This window comes from Equus caballus, chromosome 11, assembly GCF_041296265.1.
Source record: "Equus caballus isolate H_3958 breed thoroughbred chromosome 11, TB-T2T, whole genome shotgun sequence".
NCBI classification, from domain to species: domain Eukaryota; kingdom Metazoa; phylum Chordata; class Mammalia; order Perissodactyla; family Equidae; genus Equus; species Equus caballus.
Genome location: NC_091694.1, coordinates 32,103,349 through 32,120,658, shown reverse-complemented (window position 1 = coordinate 32,120,658; position 17,310 = coordinate 32,103,349). Strand labels below are relative to the sequence as shown.

General features: G+C 54.1%; 1 protein-coding gene across 22 annotated transcripts in view; it reads right to left on the bottom strand.

The window, feature by feature from the left end:
* MSI2 (musashi RNA binding protein 2) overlaps positions 1-17,310 on the bottom strand; it is a 386,429-nt gene that overhangs the window by 27,204 nt on the left and 341,915 nt on the right. For 11 of the 22 annotated variants that reach the window (XR_002811539.2, XM_023652851.2, XM_023652841.2 and 8 more), the window contains exons 11-12: positions 3,032-3,055; positions 1,518-1,580 (exon numbers count right to left, since the gene is read on the bottom strand). Coding sequence is in view for 20 of the 22 variants with exons in the window: in XM_023652851.2 (XP_023508619.1) it covers positions 1,518-1,580; positions 3,032-3,055 (87 nt within the window). In the remaining 2 variants the exon portion in view is untranslated. The remainder of the gene's footprint in view (positions 1-1,517; positions 1,581-3,031; positions 3,056-17,310) is intronic. The other 11 variants (XR_002811540.2, XM_023652848.2, XM_023652846.2 and 8 more) reach the window with 1 other exon arrangement.

Genomic DNA, 17,310 nt, shown 5'->3' with positions numbered 1-17,310 from the left:
ACTGAACGGAGAAAACAACAACCAATAACACTCAAAAATCTCAAGAGTTTCCTTTCTGTCGTCCCCGCACCAGGCACAGGTAGGGCAGAGGCTCGTTTATAATGATACCAAACAGTGCTCAAGTTAAAAAACCAAATGGAACGGGGAGACACGAGGCAGTTGTGCACCCCGCCCTGGGCAGGGGGGACCAAGGGACACTGGCCAGAGGGCAGATGAGGCCTTGGAGGCCGGCCAGGACAGGCAGAATCCCACTGAGGATGGGCGCCCAGCTCTCCAGACCTGCCTGCCGGTCCGCCCAGCTCTCTGGCAAACTGCCCCTCAGCAGCCCCCGGAGAACTCCCTGGGCCCCTCCAAACCAATTCTCAGGGGTGATTCCGAGGAGAGGATCCTTTGTAGCTCGAGGCAGTGCCAGTTTGCATGGAACGGATTTTTACTGACGTTTCTAATGGGCCTCACAGTGCCAGTTTCTTATCACCGAGGGTTTGGGTTTTTGGCAATCACCCTCTGGGCTTTTAATGCCCCATTTCCTGGTGCCTCGTAGACACCTCCCTCCCCCCCGCCCGAGTCCCGGTACATTAAACTAATCTCTTTTCTGGGTGCACCAGCACCCTGTGCACAGGGTGTGGCAGGAGAGCCGCAAACCATGGTCACTCAGTTTAGGAAGAGCAGGGGCCTCTCCTGGCCAGGGGGTGAGGGGAGCCCAGCACACAGCAGAAGCCCTCCTTGTTAGGAAGCCTGTGAGCATCTGCAGGAGAGGGACAGAAGGCCCCAGTGCCAGCCTGACCCCATAGTGCTGCTGGGAAAGTGTTCCCACCTCCCTGGAGGGGTTCCAGACCTCCTAAAAGGTTGGATTTGGAAACCAAACGACAGGGGCCACCTCATGGGACAGAACATCCCGATTCCCTTGGTGGCTGGAGCCCAGGAATGCTCTGCTCTTTGCTAAGAAGAGAGTGTCTGGGATGCAATAGGGGTTTTGGGAGGCAGCAGCTCCCTCCACTGAGGTCAGGGTTGGCCCCACTTCTGGCCTTCACAAGCTCTGGGGGTTTAGCCGATCGGCAAGCCGACCTGCCAGGTGCAGCAGGAACCGAGAGGGCTGGATGCTCCGAGGGCGGTAGTGCGTGGATGGGTTCTGAGCTTCCCTCTCACAGTCGAGACCTTCTCTGGCTGGCTCAGAGACCCGAGGGAGGGAGGCCGGTTAACCAGCCCAAGCCAAGGAGGGAAATGACCACAGGCGCCCTGAAGCCGGCCATCAGGTGAAGGGGCCAACCAAAGTCAAAAAGAAATTCATGTTTCTTTTTTCAATGAGGGAATAACAATCTGTTTGGTTTGTGGTCCTGGGACTGACCCCCCTGGGAGCTGCCCTGGGTGGCAGGGCATCGCCCGTGCCTTCCTGCCCCCCTCTCCGGGCTGTGGTGAGAGGAGTGGACAGACGCAGCCACACAGATCCAACAGGGCCTTTACCTTCCCCTGCACACTGGGGCATGCCTGGGAGCCGCCTGTCCCGTACACCTTCCTACCTGATCCTCTTGCTGCCGCCACCGCTGCTGCCGCCACTGGTCCGTATGCCGCTGCTGGGAAGCCTGGCAGAGAGAGAGAGAAGCTGGAGTCAAGGAGGGACCCTGGAAAGGGCCACGGACAGACCTGTCTCACCAGCCTCACTCCCCCTACCCCTCCACAAAAAGACAGGAGTGGAAAGGCATCCCCACCGGGCAGCTTTGGGAGGGACACAGGTCAGTGGCTCTCAGACTCCTGGAAGGCACAGCATCTTTAGGTGTGTTTGATTCTCACACATTTGTCACCCCGGAAACTACTTCTAGAAGGCACATCAAGATAATTCCAGAGGATTAGGAGGAACGTCCCTGGAGAACCAGGGCGAGCTCCCTGATGCACCTGCACCCTGCACTGACACCCCGTGATTCCCCAGCGCCTGTCCAGAGCAGGACCAAGAACGGCTGGCTCGCCTGCAGGGATCCTGGCGGAGTGGGCAGCCCTGCGCCACAGGCAGGAGGCCCTTGGGACGGCCTCTTAACAGAACAGGCACCTTGGCCAGGTGACGGCTTAACTCCTGCCATTCCCCGAAGGCTCTGCAGGTTTGCTTGACCACCCTAACCCCAGACTTTGTCCAAACTTCACGTCAGCAGTGTCATAGCCCCAGGCCTAAGGGCGAAGCATTCTGCAGGGCCCGCTGACTGCATCCGCGTGAAGCCAGCTGTGGGAGGGCATGTGGGACCTACGTGGGGGAGCCCTGTGGCTTGCTTTGATCTCTCTCAGCGTTTCAACTTCCTGAGGCACAATCAGGGGCATTCAGCTCTGCCTCCTCTGCCTGAGCTCCATTGTCCCGCTCAAGCCGGCAGTGAAGGTCTCCTAAGGGTCTTGATCCAGCCCTTGTGCTATCTAAAAACTTCCTGATCAAGGCTTGTGCTGTCCAATAAGGCACATGGCAGCAAGGCTGTCCCAGCTATGGGACTAAAAGTCAGAAGGACAAGGTGACCCAAGGTGGCTGCAGAATGTCCAGGTGAAGGAAGAGGTAGGCGAGTCCCCTCCTCTGGACTTTTCTTGGCCACTAGCATGTGCACACACAGCCACGCACTGGGACACACACACACACAGACACTCTCCCACGCACGTGAAACGACCTCCCTCTGCCATTCGGCCAGACACTGGGAGACCTGATCCCAAGACCCATTTCCAATGACTGTGGTTTTAAATGATGTGCCAGAAGCCAGCAGCAAACAACAAACAGCCCAACAGAGCTGCTCAGCTTTAGCCATCGAGCCTTCCAAATAAGGAAATGCTACAGGACAGAGGGGGGACTCAGGCACCGTGGTGGGCAGGGAGCGGAGGAGGAAAGAAAGGACAGAGAGAGCCATCCCCAAACACAGCGAACTAGAAGCTCACTAAACTCTAAGACTATTGTCCTAGCTACACGGAACTACTGGGGAGGAGGTGGCGAGGAGAAGTTCAAAAGGGAACAAGCTATTCTAAAAAGGTCAGGCTAAGCTACTTAAAATGCCAATGAAAAGAGACATACTTGCATTTAAATATGGTAATAGGGCTGTTGAAGGGGGAAAAAGAAAGATCCAGGTGAAATAAATGTACACGGTCTTCCCTGGCTGCTGGGATGGGTCTCCCAGCGCACGCCTGGAGGCTGTTCCCTCCCCCCCGGAGGGGGCAATGGACCCTGCCGGAGACCAAGGAAGGGACTTCCCCACCAAGTCCTCTCCCCATTTCTTCCAGGCAGGATCTAGATTTCTGAAGATGTGGTGCTGGCGCAAAGTGCTGAAGGAAAATAAGGAAGAAGTCAAGTTATTTCTCCCTGTCCCAGGCTCAGTACACTAGCCTCCGGCTGCAGGCCCAGAGCAGGGCTCAGGGCACCTGAAGGAGCTGCAAGTGGGCGAGGAGGAAAGCGAGGTCAAGTTATTCTTTTGTACTCTCTCACCCTGTACTTGAAACAGAAGGTTTCCTTGGAAGCACAAAAAGGTGCATGGTGGGAAAGGTAGGGAGATAGAACTGGGGGAGGGAAGTTTAGTCAATAAAAAGATTTTTAACAAAAGGTCTATTTTCTGGAGTTGAGCACATTTTGGACAAAAAGTCCAAGAGAAAGAGAAAGAAAAAAAACTTATCCAAGAAAGGAAATCCATTATCCTTAATCTTAGATAAAGGCTCCTGCTGGAGACTGAGCATCAAACACTGCTAAGGACTGGAATTTAATCTCAACCATCAAAACGGGGCCAAGCAGAGTGACAGGTGTGAGAAGAGGGGCCGGGGGAGGAGAGCCACCCAGTCTGCCCCTCACAAGGCATGGGCCAGCTGACAGCCCTCACGGCATAGCTCCATGGTTGCCACCCCCACACTGCATCCGAGACACCAGGGCCACGGCCCCCACAACCCACCCTCGCCTCCTTGGGAATCTCCAGGAGGGGAGGAGGCTGCGCCGCACTAGCATCCTGCACAGGCCTACCCTCTTGGCCCACTTCCCCAGTTCCCTGCCACCCGCTCCTGTCCTGTTAGGCTGTCCAGCCTCACGAGTCACCCCAAATACGTTCTCCAGATGACCTGGTGGATAAACCCCCGATGCTATTTCCAGGGACAACAGGCTCTCGTTGGTGTCTGGGCTTGTGGGGGATGGGCACGCACAGATCCAGGAAAAGCGCACGTGCGTGTGCATGTCTGTGTGTTTGTTGGGGGTGGCCTGGGTGAGGCTGTCAGAGGCCAGAGAAGCATCATGACCCTGGCCTAAAGCTGTCCTGATGGAGAGCAGCCTGTCTTCAGGACAGCAGGAGAGACCTGAAGACCAAGAGGCTCCAGTATGCAGACCATGGTGACAAGGAGCCTTCTTGGGGCAGGAACTGGAGGAGCTGCAAGTGCAGGGAGGAGAAGCCTTGCAGGCTCCTGGTCCTGTTTTCAGCACTTCTCTCCAGGCCCTGAGGAGCCAGGGGTCACCTGTGGCAGGCTGCCTCCTTGGGGAACCTCTCTTATCTTATTTTGGAAGGGACAGGAGGTCTGGGATGCCAAGGAGAGAACTGCCCAGGCAGGGGGTGTTCACGGGAAGACCGAGGGGGATTAGGCAGAAGCTCTGGGAGGGCTCAGGGCTTCTCGCTGGGGCTGAGGCTCAAACACAGCTGTGGCAGAGCCCCCTGGGTCATGAGCGCCCATGGCTGCCCTAGCACCCACTGCCCAGAGTGGGAGAGGACACCCTCCCCGTGCTGCTGGGAATGTGGAGAAGGGGTCCCTCCTTGACACAGCCTGCCTGGCCAACGCATGCAGGGGGCAACCAGGCTTCTCCTTGTGAGAAGGTTAGCACAATAGCTAAGCATACAGACCTGGAGTCTGTGTGGGTTTAAATCCTACCTGAGGCACTTACTAGCTCTGTGACTTTGGAAAAGTTACTTAATCTGTCTGTGCCTTAATGTCTCCATCTGTAAAGACAACCACGGACGGACGGTATTCGTGTGGGATTAATATATGCAAAGTGCTTAGACGAATGCCTGCCAGGGAGTAAGCTTAAATGGGTGTTAGCTGTCATGCTGATGAGGCCTATCAGGTCTCCGTCCAGCCAGTAGCCCTGCCTTTTGACTCTCCCCCGCACAGGGCTGTGCCACTTTCTCCATGGTGGGCTACACGGTTAGATGGTCGTCAGCACACAGGGAGTCTGAATTCCTGATAACAGTGGTTTGTAATCCTTCCTAACGCCCCCACTTCACGGTGTCATTTTAGTGAGCTAAATTTCCATAGCTCAAATTAGAACATGCATTCTGTTCAGCTCTAACAACTACTTGGCCTCGCGGGCAGACACGACCCCAGCCTTCTAATACTTCCCACTTCTTGGTAGTAAATCCAGCAGAAAGGAGAAAACCATTTTGAGATAAAATCTCTGGGCCTGAGAGCGACAGGTGACCTACCTGGGAATTGTATTAAGGATGTGGTGTGCTCTTCCTGTTAGAGACCTCTGCATTCAGAGCGAGGACGCCGGGGCACAGAAGAATGAAGCACTAATGGTGGAATTCCAGGCATGGGCAGGTAGGAACTGCCACAGTTTAATAGCCACCAGACCCAAAGACCCAATCTCGCTCGTCCGGAGCTCCTCAGCCCACTGGGCTTGGTGTCAAAGCCCGGCCTCCAGCCCTGGCCGCCCCTGCCTTGCTGTGTAACTTGGGCACAGTGCTTCCCTTTTCTGGGCCAGGGGTAAACAGCTCCTCTCCATGTCAGACCAGATGATCTCGGAAGTCCGTCACCTCTGACCTGACCTAAGCCTGTCTTCCTGAGTAAGAGGACAACACACCCCAGGCCTTCCGTCCCTGGAAAGCAGTGCCACTGGGGTTGGCACTAACACTTTCTGGGGTTAGTAACTCATCTAAACAAAAGCTGTCGCCATCCCACTGACAGTGAATGAGATGCTTTTTTGGACTTTTCGGGGCTGTGAGACTTTATTGCAAATTAGAAGTCAATGGCACTTTTCCTTTTTGAGAATTATATGACACCACACCTACTTTTTACTGCTTTTGTGGCATTGACTAGTTTCTGCCTTATCTAAGCAATTATTTTTACATGCACGTCTTATTTTTCTTGCTGGATGACAAATTTTTCTAGGGCAGGACTAAGTCACATGTTCCACTTAGGACCCAGCCCAGAGTCTGCCCCACAGAAGATTGTTGTGGAGCATCAGCTGGCGATGGTCAGGATGCTCTGATGTGGCGTGAGAGCCAGTGCTGGAGCCACCGCTCTGGCACCCTGCAGCTGGGAGGCAGTGCCGCCTGCACTTTCGCTGTCTCTCCACACCCACGATCCTCCACCCCCGGGGGCAGCACACTCAAATGCCCAGAGGAGTGGGCCAGGAGCACAGTCGACCCAGCAGAGGGCGCCAGGCTATGGCCAATGGGAGCGCCCTGCCCTAACGCACTGACCCTCACCGCTGGTTGCCCACTGGAACCACCGGGGGAGCTTCAACAAATGCTGAGGCCTGGGTCCCCCCCCTGGAGATTCTGATTTATCCAGTCTGGGGTGCAGTCTGGACAGTGGGGCCCTTAAACGCTTCCCAGGTGGGCCCAGTGTGCAGCCCAGGGCTCGAACCTTCGGTTTAAAGGCTTTCAGAATTTTTAAAAAGTGAAATTGCAGCGCACATCTGTACAGCCTGTCACCCAATACCTTGAGGAAAGAAAGGCCCTCCTGAGAACATGGTGGTGGATCTCATTCTTGGGATCACCTCCTGTGAGATCCACTGCAGGGTCTCCATCCAGACCAGTGGGTCTCGATCCTGGCTTGGGGGAGTTTAAGCAACAACACACTACAGAGTCAGGTGGGGGCCCACGTCTCTATCTTTGAAAGGCCTTGCAGATGATTCCGATGCATGCTGGAGGCAGAGAACCCCTGATTTAGAGGAAACCTTGGGGTGTCCTTAGCTTTTAGCAGACACTGAAGGGCACTGCAGTCTTGTCTGCTGCAGGGTATTATGTCCCGCGCCTCCTTCTCTGCGTCCTTTCTCCTTCCCAGGATGAGCAGATGCTGGCCCGGGAGTGCACTGTCTGGGACACGGTGCTGGCTCAGTCACCACTTATTTCTGTGACCTTGGATGAGTCAGTGGGCCCCTCTGTGCCTCTCACAAAAAGAAGAGATGAGAGAATTCTGCGGTTCCTTATGGCTCCAACAGGCTGTGATTTTGAGGGGAATCTTTACAAAACACTCTTTGTAATGTGCATTACCATCCCGAATGGTCCATTAGGAAAGACCGTTTTCCCTCTGTTGTGCTTGTTTAAAGCACTCTCCACTCCTTGCCCAGCACGCCTGCATCGCCCCCACCAGCAATTTCCATGATGGTCCAACATTCTTGGCTAAACCCAACATTGCTTTACTGAATCAAACACTAAAAAATAAGCATCCAAAAGGAGAAACTGTCACCCAGAATGTAGGAAACGTGTCCTAAAAGAGTTTAGAAATGCCACCATCTGTCATCTGGCTGGCCCAGGACTCTCTCCACCTCCTGGCAGGCCTGCCTGGTGTGACAGGGCTAGTGCTTTTACAGAAAATCCATAGCTTTTTCTTCTGGGCATCTATGTCTTCTGGACAGGGAGAGAGTGGCGGCTTACAAGGGAGTGAGGGGGAAAAAATGAGGCTGATGCATTTTTGGAGTGGGAGGACCCAGGGGTTCAAAACAGAGGGCCTGAAGGGGAGGGACAGTTGATAACCAAAGAGACACAGTAAAACAGTGCTTTGAAGGAAGCTGATCCACGTCTGTTTGAAAAACCCCAAGTCTCTGGCATTCAAAATAGGAATCTGATTTACACAAGCCTTTTTAGGAGCAAGGCTGACATTCCCCGAGGATACCAATAGCATCATTCCCACAGAGGCCCCTGGACAAAGGACAGGGCTGGGAGCTTCTGCTGGGGGCAGGGGTGCTAGAGAGAGTATGGGCTGGAAACCCCTTGCCCTCTGCCAGGAAAACGACAGTCACTTGGAACCTGGCTAATGTCCCTCCGGAGAGGAAGGCAAAGGGGCCAAATGAGAAGGCCAGGCCTGCCTGGTGAGGGGGCCACAGCCTGCGCCTGGGCCTGGATTATCCTCGTTGCCAAAGGGAGGTGACAGGCTCTGGGGTCATGAGCCCCAAGGGTGTTGGTACTCACAGCAGAGGGAAGGCACAAAAACTGCCCCAAATAACTTTTAATGCAATTGCTGTTTAGCTTAATTTTTAAAATCTATGTAACTCATCAGACGTTTCAATGGAGACGAGGGAAGGTGTGTTGCCATACTGACCCTTGGTGAGCTTCTATAAGGCTCTGTTGCCAGAGAGTCTCTGCTCCGGGGAAAGGGACAGGGGAAGCATAAAACAGGAAGTCAGGGAGCATCCTTTGGAAACAACGAGAAAATTCCCAGGAGAGACAAGCGCAGACCCAGGGTGCCCCGAGGGGAGTGGATGTGCATTTGCCTGCCAATTCCTTCTAACTTGGAGGTGCTCAGGGAGCAAAACAGAGTGCCTGCCGCCACCGTGCCCCAAAGACCAGGAGGAGGTCTGCCACCCCCCACTCACCCCCTTGACACTTTGCAGCTTCTGCCCTTCTCCTTTGGGAATGATTCTGCAGCTAGGGAGTTGCCCCTGGTCTCAAGCCCGACCGGGCTCCAGCTCAGAGCATGGAGTCGAGGGCTGAGGAACGAGAGCAGCAGGTGCTCAGATGTGCCCATGGGCCCTCTGGAGTGGGGACTTTCATCTACCTGTAGCAGCTCTAGGCTCACAGCTGGCATTCCACAGCAATTCCCCCAGCCTCCCTCTTCCGGAGGCATCATTCTCAATGCAGGCTGCACACTGGAGTCCCCTGGGGAGCTTAGAAAAATACTGATGCCTGGGCCCTACCCCCAGAGGTTCTGAAATACAATCAAGTGCCAAGTAACGACATTTTGGTCAATGATGGATGCTCGTCCCCTAAGATTAGTACCATACAGCCTAGCTGTGTAGTAGGCTATACCATCCAGCGTGTAAGTACACTCTATAATGTTCACTCAATGACGAAACTGCCTAATGACGCGTTTCTCAGAACGTATCCCTGTCATTAAGTGACACACATGACTGTTCTGTCTAGGTACAGCCCAGACAATGGAAACTTTCAAAGCTCCCCAGGGGATGCCAAAGTTGAGAACACAGCTTTAGGCTCTGCTCTGCTTGCTCAGGTCCTGGGGCTCTTCCAGGAGGCAGGAGGCAGAACGCTCTGTCTGCCTTCTCCCTGGGTTCTTCTACCTCTGAACCATTTAATCCCTTCCGACAGAGAGCTGGAGCCCACGCTACCCTCACTGACCTCAAACCTCTGCAGGGAACTCTCTAATTCCAGACCCTTCCTCAGTCCTGCCTTCCCAATAAATATTTGCTGAGCTCCTACCACATGCCCGGCGCTGGGATCATAGCCGTGAACTCCACACACAGAGCCTGCCCTCAGGGAGCGTACAGTCACTAGCTCCTGAAGGGAACAGGGGTTCCATCTGCGTGACTGCAGGACCAGTCTGCACACAAACCAAACGCCTGGGAAGGAGAGAAAACTGGCTAGTGATACGCTGGGCCTTGGACTAAAAGGGAGCTGGGGTTCACTGTCAGGGTGAAGGGAGATCTGCCTTGGACCCACCTAGCTGGGAGCCAGGCCCCTGGCTCATCTCTGCTTTCAACTCTTCTCAAGGCTGAGCTCAACACCTGGGTGTGGCTACTTCAAATCCGGCTTGAAGATGCAGACAGCAATCAGAAGATTAGTCCGCAGGCACAGTGGGATGGATGGGGTGGCCATTCCAACTAATTATTTTCTCCAAGATCAAGGAAACAAAAGGAAAGGGAACGGAGGTGTTCCTGTGGCTATGATCTTGACTTAGCCCCCAAAGCTCTCACCACTACAATTCACTTCAGTGAAAAATTACCCAGCTGGGTCCTGGGACACACAACCAAGACACAGGTTCCCTCAACATTCTTTTCACTTACTACCCACCAAGTTGGGGGCAGGGACCCTAGAGAGTTCCAGCTTCTTTCTTCCTTGGCTGGACCATAGGAACCTGGGGATGAGGCAAGGTTTCTCTGCAGTGCTAGCCAGAGGGCCAGCATCAGGCCTGGCTGACACATCACAGTGCCCTGGCACTGGCTCCTGGCCCTACGAGGACGCTCTGGCCAGGACCATTCTCTCTCCCATCAAGACCTCCAGGGTGAGAACGGCCACAGGGGGTTCATTCCAAAACCAGCCCTCGCTGCCGGCCCTCGCGGCCCCGTGCCAGCAGTTTGCAGCCCTGCATGGCTCAGGCATGCCCGCTCGCCCACGGGACGAATATCTACCTGTGTCTCTGAGACCAAGACCAAGATATTCAGGGTGAAGGGCTTCCAGACCGCAGTTTCTAAAGAGACATCAGCAAACTATTTCGAGAGTTTCTCCTTCTGCACCCTCCCACACCCCCCCCCCCCGCCAAAACTGCCATTTCTGCTTTTGAGACACTGTCCTACCTACCGCCAGGGTGACACAGGTGTCAGGAAAAACCACTGGTCTAACCATGGATAACTTCCAGAGCTCTGTTCAGGAGGCTTTTTACACTTCTTCCTGTCCCCAAAATTTCAGATGCTGAATGGCCAGAGAAAGAGTCAACATTTTGCTTCCACCCCATAGGGTCTCTTGCTGAACCATTTAAATCTAAACAGCCTAAATGCTCCTTGGGTCTCCTCACATGCCGGCTTTCCTCCCAGCTTCATTCTGGATGGGCCTTTACAATGGCTCTGCCCAGCATGATTCCAAACACCAGCCCTATGGCATCCACCTCTGGGGACCAGGACAGGAAATGCTCAAGTCTGGAGCACCCAAGACTTTGCTGAAAGACTCAAAGCCCGATCTCGGCCCCATCGCTAGCTCAGTGAGTAAACTAACATCAGTGATCTCAAGCGCCCTCCCCTAAATGTAAAATGTAGACTCCACCGCTTTCTGTCTCCTGAGATAAGATGTTTCAGCGCTGAATGAAGGACCACTGCTGTACCGGGCATCCTCGAGCGGTGGACCATGGGATGGTCAGGGAGTCTCAGGGGAGATCCCAGGGTGGCTGGGGAGGTGCTCTGAGGGATCTGGACCATTGGCTATTTACCAGATAGTAGCAAAATATTTAAAATTTTTAACAGCCAGTGGACCGTACCACTGCATACCAGCCCTAGTTGACGGGGTGAGTGGTAGAACCTTCTGTGTGCTTTTGCTTCCTCGCCTATAAATAAAGGAGGTTGGCCTAGGTGAGGAGGAAATCATCACCACACTGATGATGATAGCAGCAGCTGGCTCTGGAGCGCTTTCCATGGCCAAGAAGCTTTCCTGCGTCATCTCAATGCACCCTCACCTCAACCCATAAGGAAGACACTGCCAGTCCCATGTAAGGGATGACGGACTCTGGGTGCAGAGAGGTCAAAGGAACCAGCACACGACGTGGTTAAAGCAAGGTGGTAAAAATCCCATCTCCCACACTTACTGGTTGTGTGACCCAAGACTAGTGACATAACTTCCCTCTGGGCCTCACTCTGCCCCTCTGTGAGCGTGTTAAAGCCGCCTCCTTGTAGGACTGCTGTGAATTCAATGAGATGACAGCACCAGGCGCTCTGCACGGTATCTGGCGCTCAGTAAGCGCTCAGTAAGTAGAATAATAACTTTTATTTCTATTTTTATTATTATTGCCCAAGGTAATAACAGAAATGGAGCTGAGAACTCCCTTTGGTGCCTTCCTATTCTAAAATCCTATTAATTTACATGACATTTCACATCCAAAGGGCTTTAGTAGATAACATTTATAATTTGCTTGTGAGTGATAAGGGTACATTTTATCTGAAGTGCAAGGTCTAACTTTGGTGGGTAATGTGACAACAGGGGGCAAGGGGCTCACGGGGGCTCAGGGAGGGCCTGGCTGGGGTGGCCACGGCCCCATGAAGTGGTGACTACAGGTGTGGACGTGGATCCCAAGCCTGGGTGATTGTGCCGGGCTGGTGTCTGCTGCCCTCTTGCCCTCAGGCTCATCCAGTTCCTCCCAGCTCCTCCAGAAAGGGTCCAGCTAGTGGAGTCTTTCTGGGTCCCTCCATCCAAGTGGAATCCTGTTTGTTCCTCTGCCTCCAACAGGTGCCCTATAAAGGCAGGGGCATGTTTCTCTGGCTCACCACTGTGTTCCCAGCATCTAGGGCAGGGCCTATGACACAGCAGGTGCTTAATAACTACGTGCTCCATGTGTAAAGAATGGATGGGCGGAGGGGGGATGGACAGACGCGAGGGGAAGGGGGAGCAGGTGCCTCTTCTTGCTCCCAGCCTTACCTGAATCCTAGCAAGTTCAAGGCTGGTACCAGAGGTCAGATGAAGAAGGCCTGGAGAGGTCCGAAGCAGGTACCACTAAGAAAGCTGCAGGGCTGGCCCCGGACACTCCCCTGCAAACCAGAGGTGTCCAGGGGCCAGCAAAACACCCCCAGACTCACAACAGAGCAGCAGGGCCTATACCAGGGGAAAAGCAGGCTGTGCATTCATCTCCCTCTATGAGTGAGTGTGTCTGTGCCAGCCTCGCCACCATGAAGGAGCAGAGACCCAGAGCCCACTGGGCCAGCTCAGCAGTATCCAGAAAGGCCCCAACAGGGGATGGCCTCCTACGGCAAGGGTGAGTCAGCATCCCTGGTCCACAAAGTGTCTGCCTGGGATTCCCTGGGTCTGAGAAGAAGCGTTGGTTTCCCAATGCCAAAGTCTACTGTCCAGCTGACCTGGCCCAAGTAATGGGACAGCATCTGCCCAGATGAGGGCCAGAGAATCAGTGGAGGCAGGAATGCAAGGGAGAGAAGACTTGTAAATTTTAGTGCCTTTACACCTGCCGGTCCCTTGACGTGGAATACACTTTCTTCATCAGCTACCTGGTGAACTTCTATTTCAAAACCCAATTCAGATGTCACTCCTTCCACAAAGCTTTCCAGGCAGAGTCAGCGACTCCATCCCCTGCACTCACTTTGCACACCAGTCAGACCTTATAAAAACACACCTGGCTATACGTGGGATGCCCGTGCAGGCGCTGACCTCCTTGCTCACTTGCTCAGCATCCTGTGCCCTGGGAGGACCCAGCCTGAGGCAGGTCCTGATGACCCTTTCCAGCACTCTGCAGAGAATGCACTCTTGCCCCCTTGACTGAGGGGACAGGAAGCGGAGGCGGTGACCCCATTGGTTGAGGTCTCTTGCGGGCACGGGATCCAAGATGCCCTGGACTCAGGGAAAGCGTCTTGGGGTGGGACTCGGCTCCAGCTCCTCAGCCCAGGGAGGAGGAGGGAGTGGGGCCACACTTTTGCCTTCTCGTTTGTCCTTGGCTGTGTTGGAGGACACGAGTGCCCATCCCTCAGGCCTGGCACTGCCGTCTGCCTATAATTTCATACCCTGTAAGTAATTTATGTTTTTATTATTGTTGTTTTGTTTTTTAAGCTGTGGCCTTTCACATGCTTTTGCTGATGGAAATTAAAACCAAAGGGCCTGAAGAAAGGTGATCACGTTCCTGCTGGCAGGCTTACCGGGGACTTCATGAAGCTGGTGGCACAGGGACCTAGAATGCGCAATGGGAGAGCAAGGACAGCACTGCTGGTGGAGATCGGAGCTGGCGGGAACCGTACTCAGCCCACGGAGAACGAGGAGTGAAGCCGCGCCCACACCTCCCTCACTGCACCCCTGACGGAGCTGGCTGGGCCCTCTGCTCCCCAAAGGGCCTCCTCCTTGGACAAGACACCACCCCCTTCCAAAGCACTGAATCATGCTTGGCCCCAGGGACCCTCTCAACAACCTGTGAGGAAGGGGGACTGGACAAGGATCAACAGCCCCATTTGACAGATGGGGAAACTGAGGCCCAGAGGTAGCCTTACTCTCCCAGCAAGCCGGGGGCAGGAATTCAGTCTCGTGACTTCCTGCCTGAGAACCCAGAGCTCTGGGCTTTAGCACAGGGAAGAGGGGCAGTAAGGAGGGCAGAGCTGAGCACTCATTTTAGTCATATTTCCCTTTATTTATGCAGAGGAGTGTCAAGAGGCACGGAAAACTGATCGAAAGTGAAACCCGCAATTCCTGTCAATTCAGATTCCTCCAACTCATTTCCGTGAACATTTATTAAGTGCCTATTAGGCACCGTGCTCTCCTTTCATCTGGGAATAGCGTCAGCTCCTGATTTTCCAGGCGGAGGCAGGAGCACGGCAGCACGGCCCATCCACAGCCCTGACCATCCTCACCCGGGATCTGGGGTGTGCTGCTCAACCGTGCTTTCCCGTTCCCTTTTAAAGCAGCAGATATACCTTCCTAACTAGCTTGCCTTTCATATTCAAATGAGAGGATAAGCCCCCAGCGCACACTGGGCCCGGTGGCACAGAGTGGGCTGACTGCAGGAGGAGCTAGCTTGTGATCTGAAATCCAGCTGTGGACCCCATCTGGGAAGGAGTAATCCCTAGAGAGAAGCTCAGGGCTGAAGGGAGGTGCAGCCTAGAGGGCTGGGGATGAAGCAGATGTGCAGGGCTGCTGTGTCGGGAGCGGCTTTCCTTTGCAAGGGGGTGATTCTGTTTAAAGTGCTGAAACACCCAGCTATGGGTGCCTGGGGGGATGGGCCCGTGGTTATGTCAATGTACCTGGGAAGCCAACCACCCTAACGTGGCATTTCAAGATCAGCTCCCCTACTAGTGAGGAACCAGCCGTCGCTCACTGGGTGGGCTCCATTCTGGAACCCAACTGGAAGGAAAGAGACAGGCAGCGCTGGCAGAGCCTAAGGGTCTACCATGTTGGGGGTCCACCAGGGTTCCCCGTGAGGGCATTTCTAGGGCAGAGGAATGAGGAAAGAGCCCTGACCAACTTCAGCAGGAGGAAACAGTCCTGGCATTTAAATTTACACCCAAAGGAGGGGTCATCCTAAGCCACTGGTTCCAGGACTATTGCAGCGGCCCTGGATTGCCGCCCTTGACAAGGGTGCAGGGGCTGGGGAGCGAGGCTCCTCTCCCTCCGAGAACCAGGCCAGAAAAAGCAGAACTCCAGAGAGACCAGAACGCAGGGGTGCAAGTCCAAGTCTCGCCTCTCCTGAGTGGAGGCCGACCACAGGGGTCTCTGCTACTTGGGTGGGCTGGAGGAGCAGGTGGCCACAGGGCCCTGGAGTCGCTCCCCACGGTGGCCCAGGTTACCCATCCAGGCAGGATCCTGGGCCTTTGGCGTGGCAGCTATCAGCATTTCCGAACACTTTACAAAATGTCGTAAACTGCACAGAGCTGACAGATGGGCGTGAGCTGGTTCAGGAAGCTTCCCCAGGCCAAGGTTGCTTTTCCTAGTCACCCTATAAGGCAAACTCCTTCCCCTCTCGAGAACTCAGGTTCCTTTCACTCTGCTTTCCACAGTCAAGCCGGCCCTCAGGAGAGACAGACCACCAAGCTTTCATCTTTGCTCCAAGACCAGAGAGATTTGACCAAGCTTACCCTGCAGCAGTCCCTATGGCTTCTCCTGCAGAGGGAGCAGGCTATCCCTGCCCTATGGGGCCTCTCCTCAGACCACGCCCCGTCCCTCCTTGTAAAAAAGGATGGTCATCTCTTAGATGGAGGGAAAATCACCTGGTACCCAAGCACCACCGTTAGACTGGAATACGGAAGGCAAAACGTGGGGGGAGCCGGCGGGAGTCCTCGATCCAGCAGCAGTACCGGCCTTGATAGTCATCGCTAGTCAACCACAGTCCCCTTTCTGCTGAGCTATAGCCTGGCCTCAAAACCAGTCTTAAGTCAGTGGTCCAGGAAGCCAGGACCCATCAGTCAACGTCAGCACCTGAGATGAAACCTGCTTTTGGTCACTGAAGAGGCAGGAGCACAAACTGGCATTTCCAGAATGAGAGTCCCAGGGTCTCCTGGCCTGGGACCTGTGCTGCCCACCTGTTCGCACCCAAACGGTGTCCTAACAGGGAGGTGTAAGCACTGAGCCCTGGGACCCCTGGCTCTCCGGGCTGCCCCAAGCGCTCGGATCTGAGGACAACTCAGTAGCCAAGACTTCAGCCCAGAAACTTTCTGGCAGTTGGGGCCGTATGAACCCTGTGTATGGGCAGTGCCGAAAGACCCCCAAAGGGCCACCAGTCAGCCGGAGGCAGGGGGAGAGGAATGGAGCCAAGAGAGGGTGAGGAGGAGAGGAGAGGAGGTGGGGGTGCAGACCGAAGGGAACATCCTTCTCAACCCATCCCTCTAGTTTCTTCACTGGCCCCCACCTCTCCAAGCACCCCTTCTGACTCACTTTGGAAATCCGGCCACATCACTCCTCTACCCAAAATCCTCTAAGGGCTTTTCATGTGCTTTGGGGATCAAATCTGACTTCCCAAACCTGACTCAGCCGGGCCTCCCTCTTTAGCCTTGTCTCTCCCACCCAAGATGCTGCTGGCAAGCTCCCCAAACACTGAACTGCTCATAATCCTGGGACCTGCAATGCTTCCTCTCAGGTTTGTGGCAGAGGTTGCTAAGTGTCCCCCAGTATCTATTCCACTCTTCTTCCTTAGTACAATAATCCCCCGTTTTTAGCTGGGCACAGCATTACCTGGAATAAAGACATTTCTGAGGTTCCTTTGCAGCTAAAACAGGAAATGTGACTAAGGTCTGACCTTAGGGTGATCTAAGCAGGGTGTTAAGCGTGACTTCTAAGAAGTGTTATTAAATGGAAGAGATGTGCTCTTCCGGGATGAGTATCTAATGGCTGGAGCTTGAGCAGCCTTCTTAGACTAGGAAGTGGAGTCTCATGTTGAAGAGGATAGAACAAGAAGACAGAAGAAACCCAGACCCCTAATACTACAGAGTCATATCCAGGCTTCTTTTACATGGGTGAGAGAAACAAATTCTTATTTTGTTTAGGCCATTATTATTTTGTGTTTTCTTACTTACTGTTGTATTTTCTTTCTTTCTTAAAACTACCTGATTCAGTGTCTAAGTGTGCATTTCTCTGCCTGGGAAATACTTCCTTCTCTTCTTTACCTAGCTAATTCTATTTAACTTTGCGAGACTCAGTTCTGGTGTCGTCTTCTTTAGGGAGCCATTCTTGACTGGCCCCCAGGTAAGACAAGCAGCCCGCCTTTGTCCCCTCACAGCTGAGAGCGATTCCCTCTCTCTCGCTAAGCACCTGTCCCATGATGAGTGGTGGGTCTGACTGTTGGTTCTGTCACCCTCAGCTGGACTATGAGCATCTTGAGGGAGCGAGTCTTATTCATATCCAGATAACTGGTACCTAATCCAGTGCCTGGTGATCAGTAAACAGGGAGGGAGGGAAGAGGAAGGATGGGGTGTGAGGGTGGGCAAGGAGTCCCATCAACTCTCTGGCTTCATTTGGGGATCCT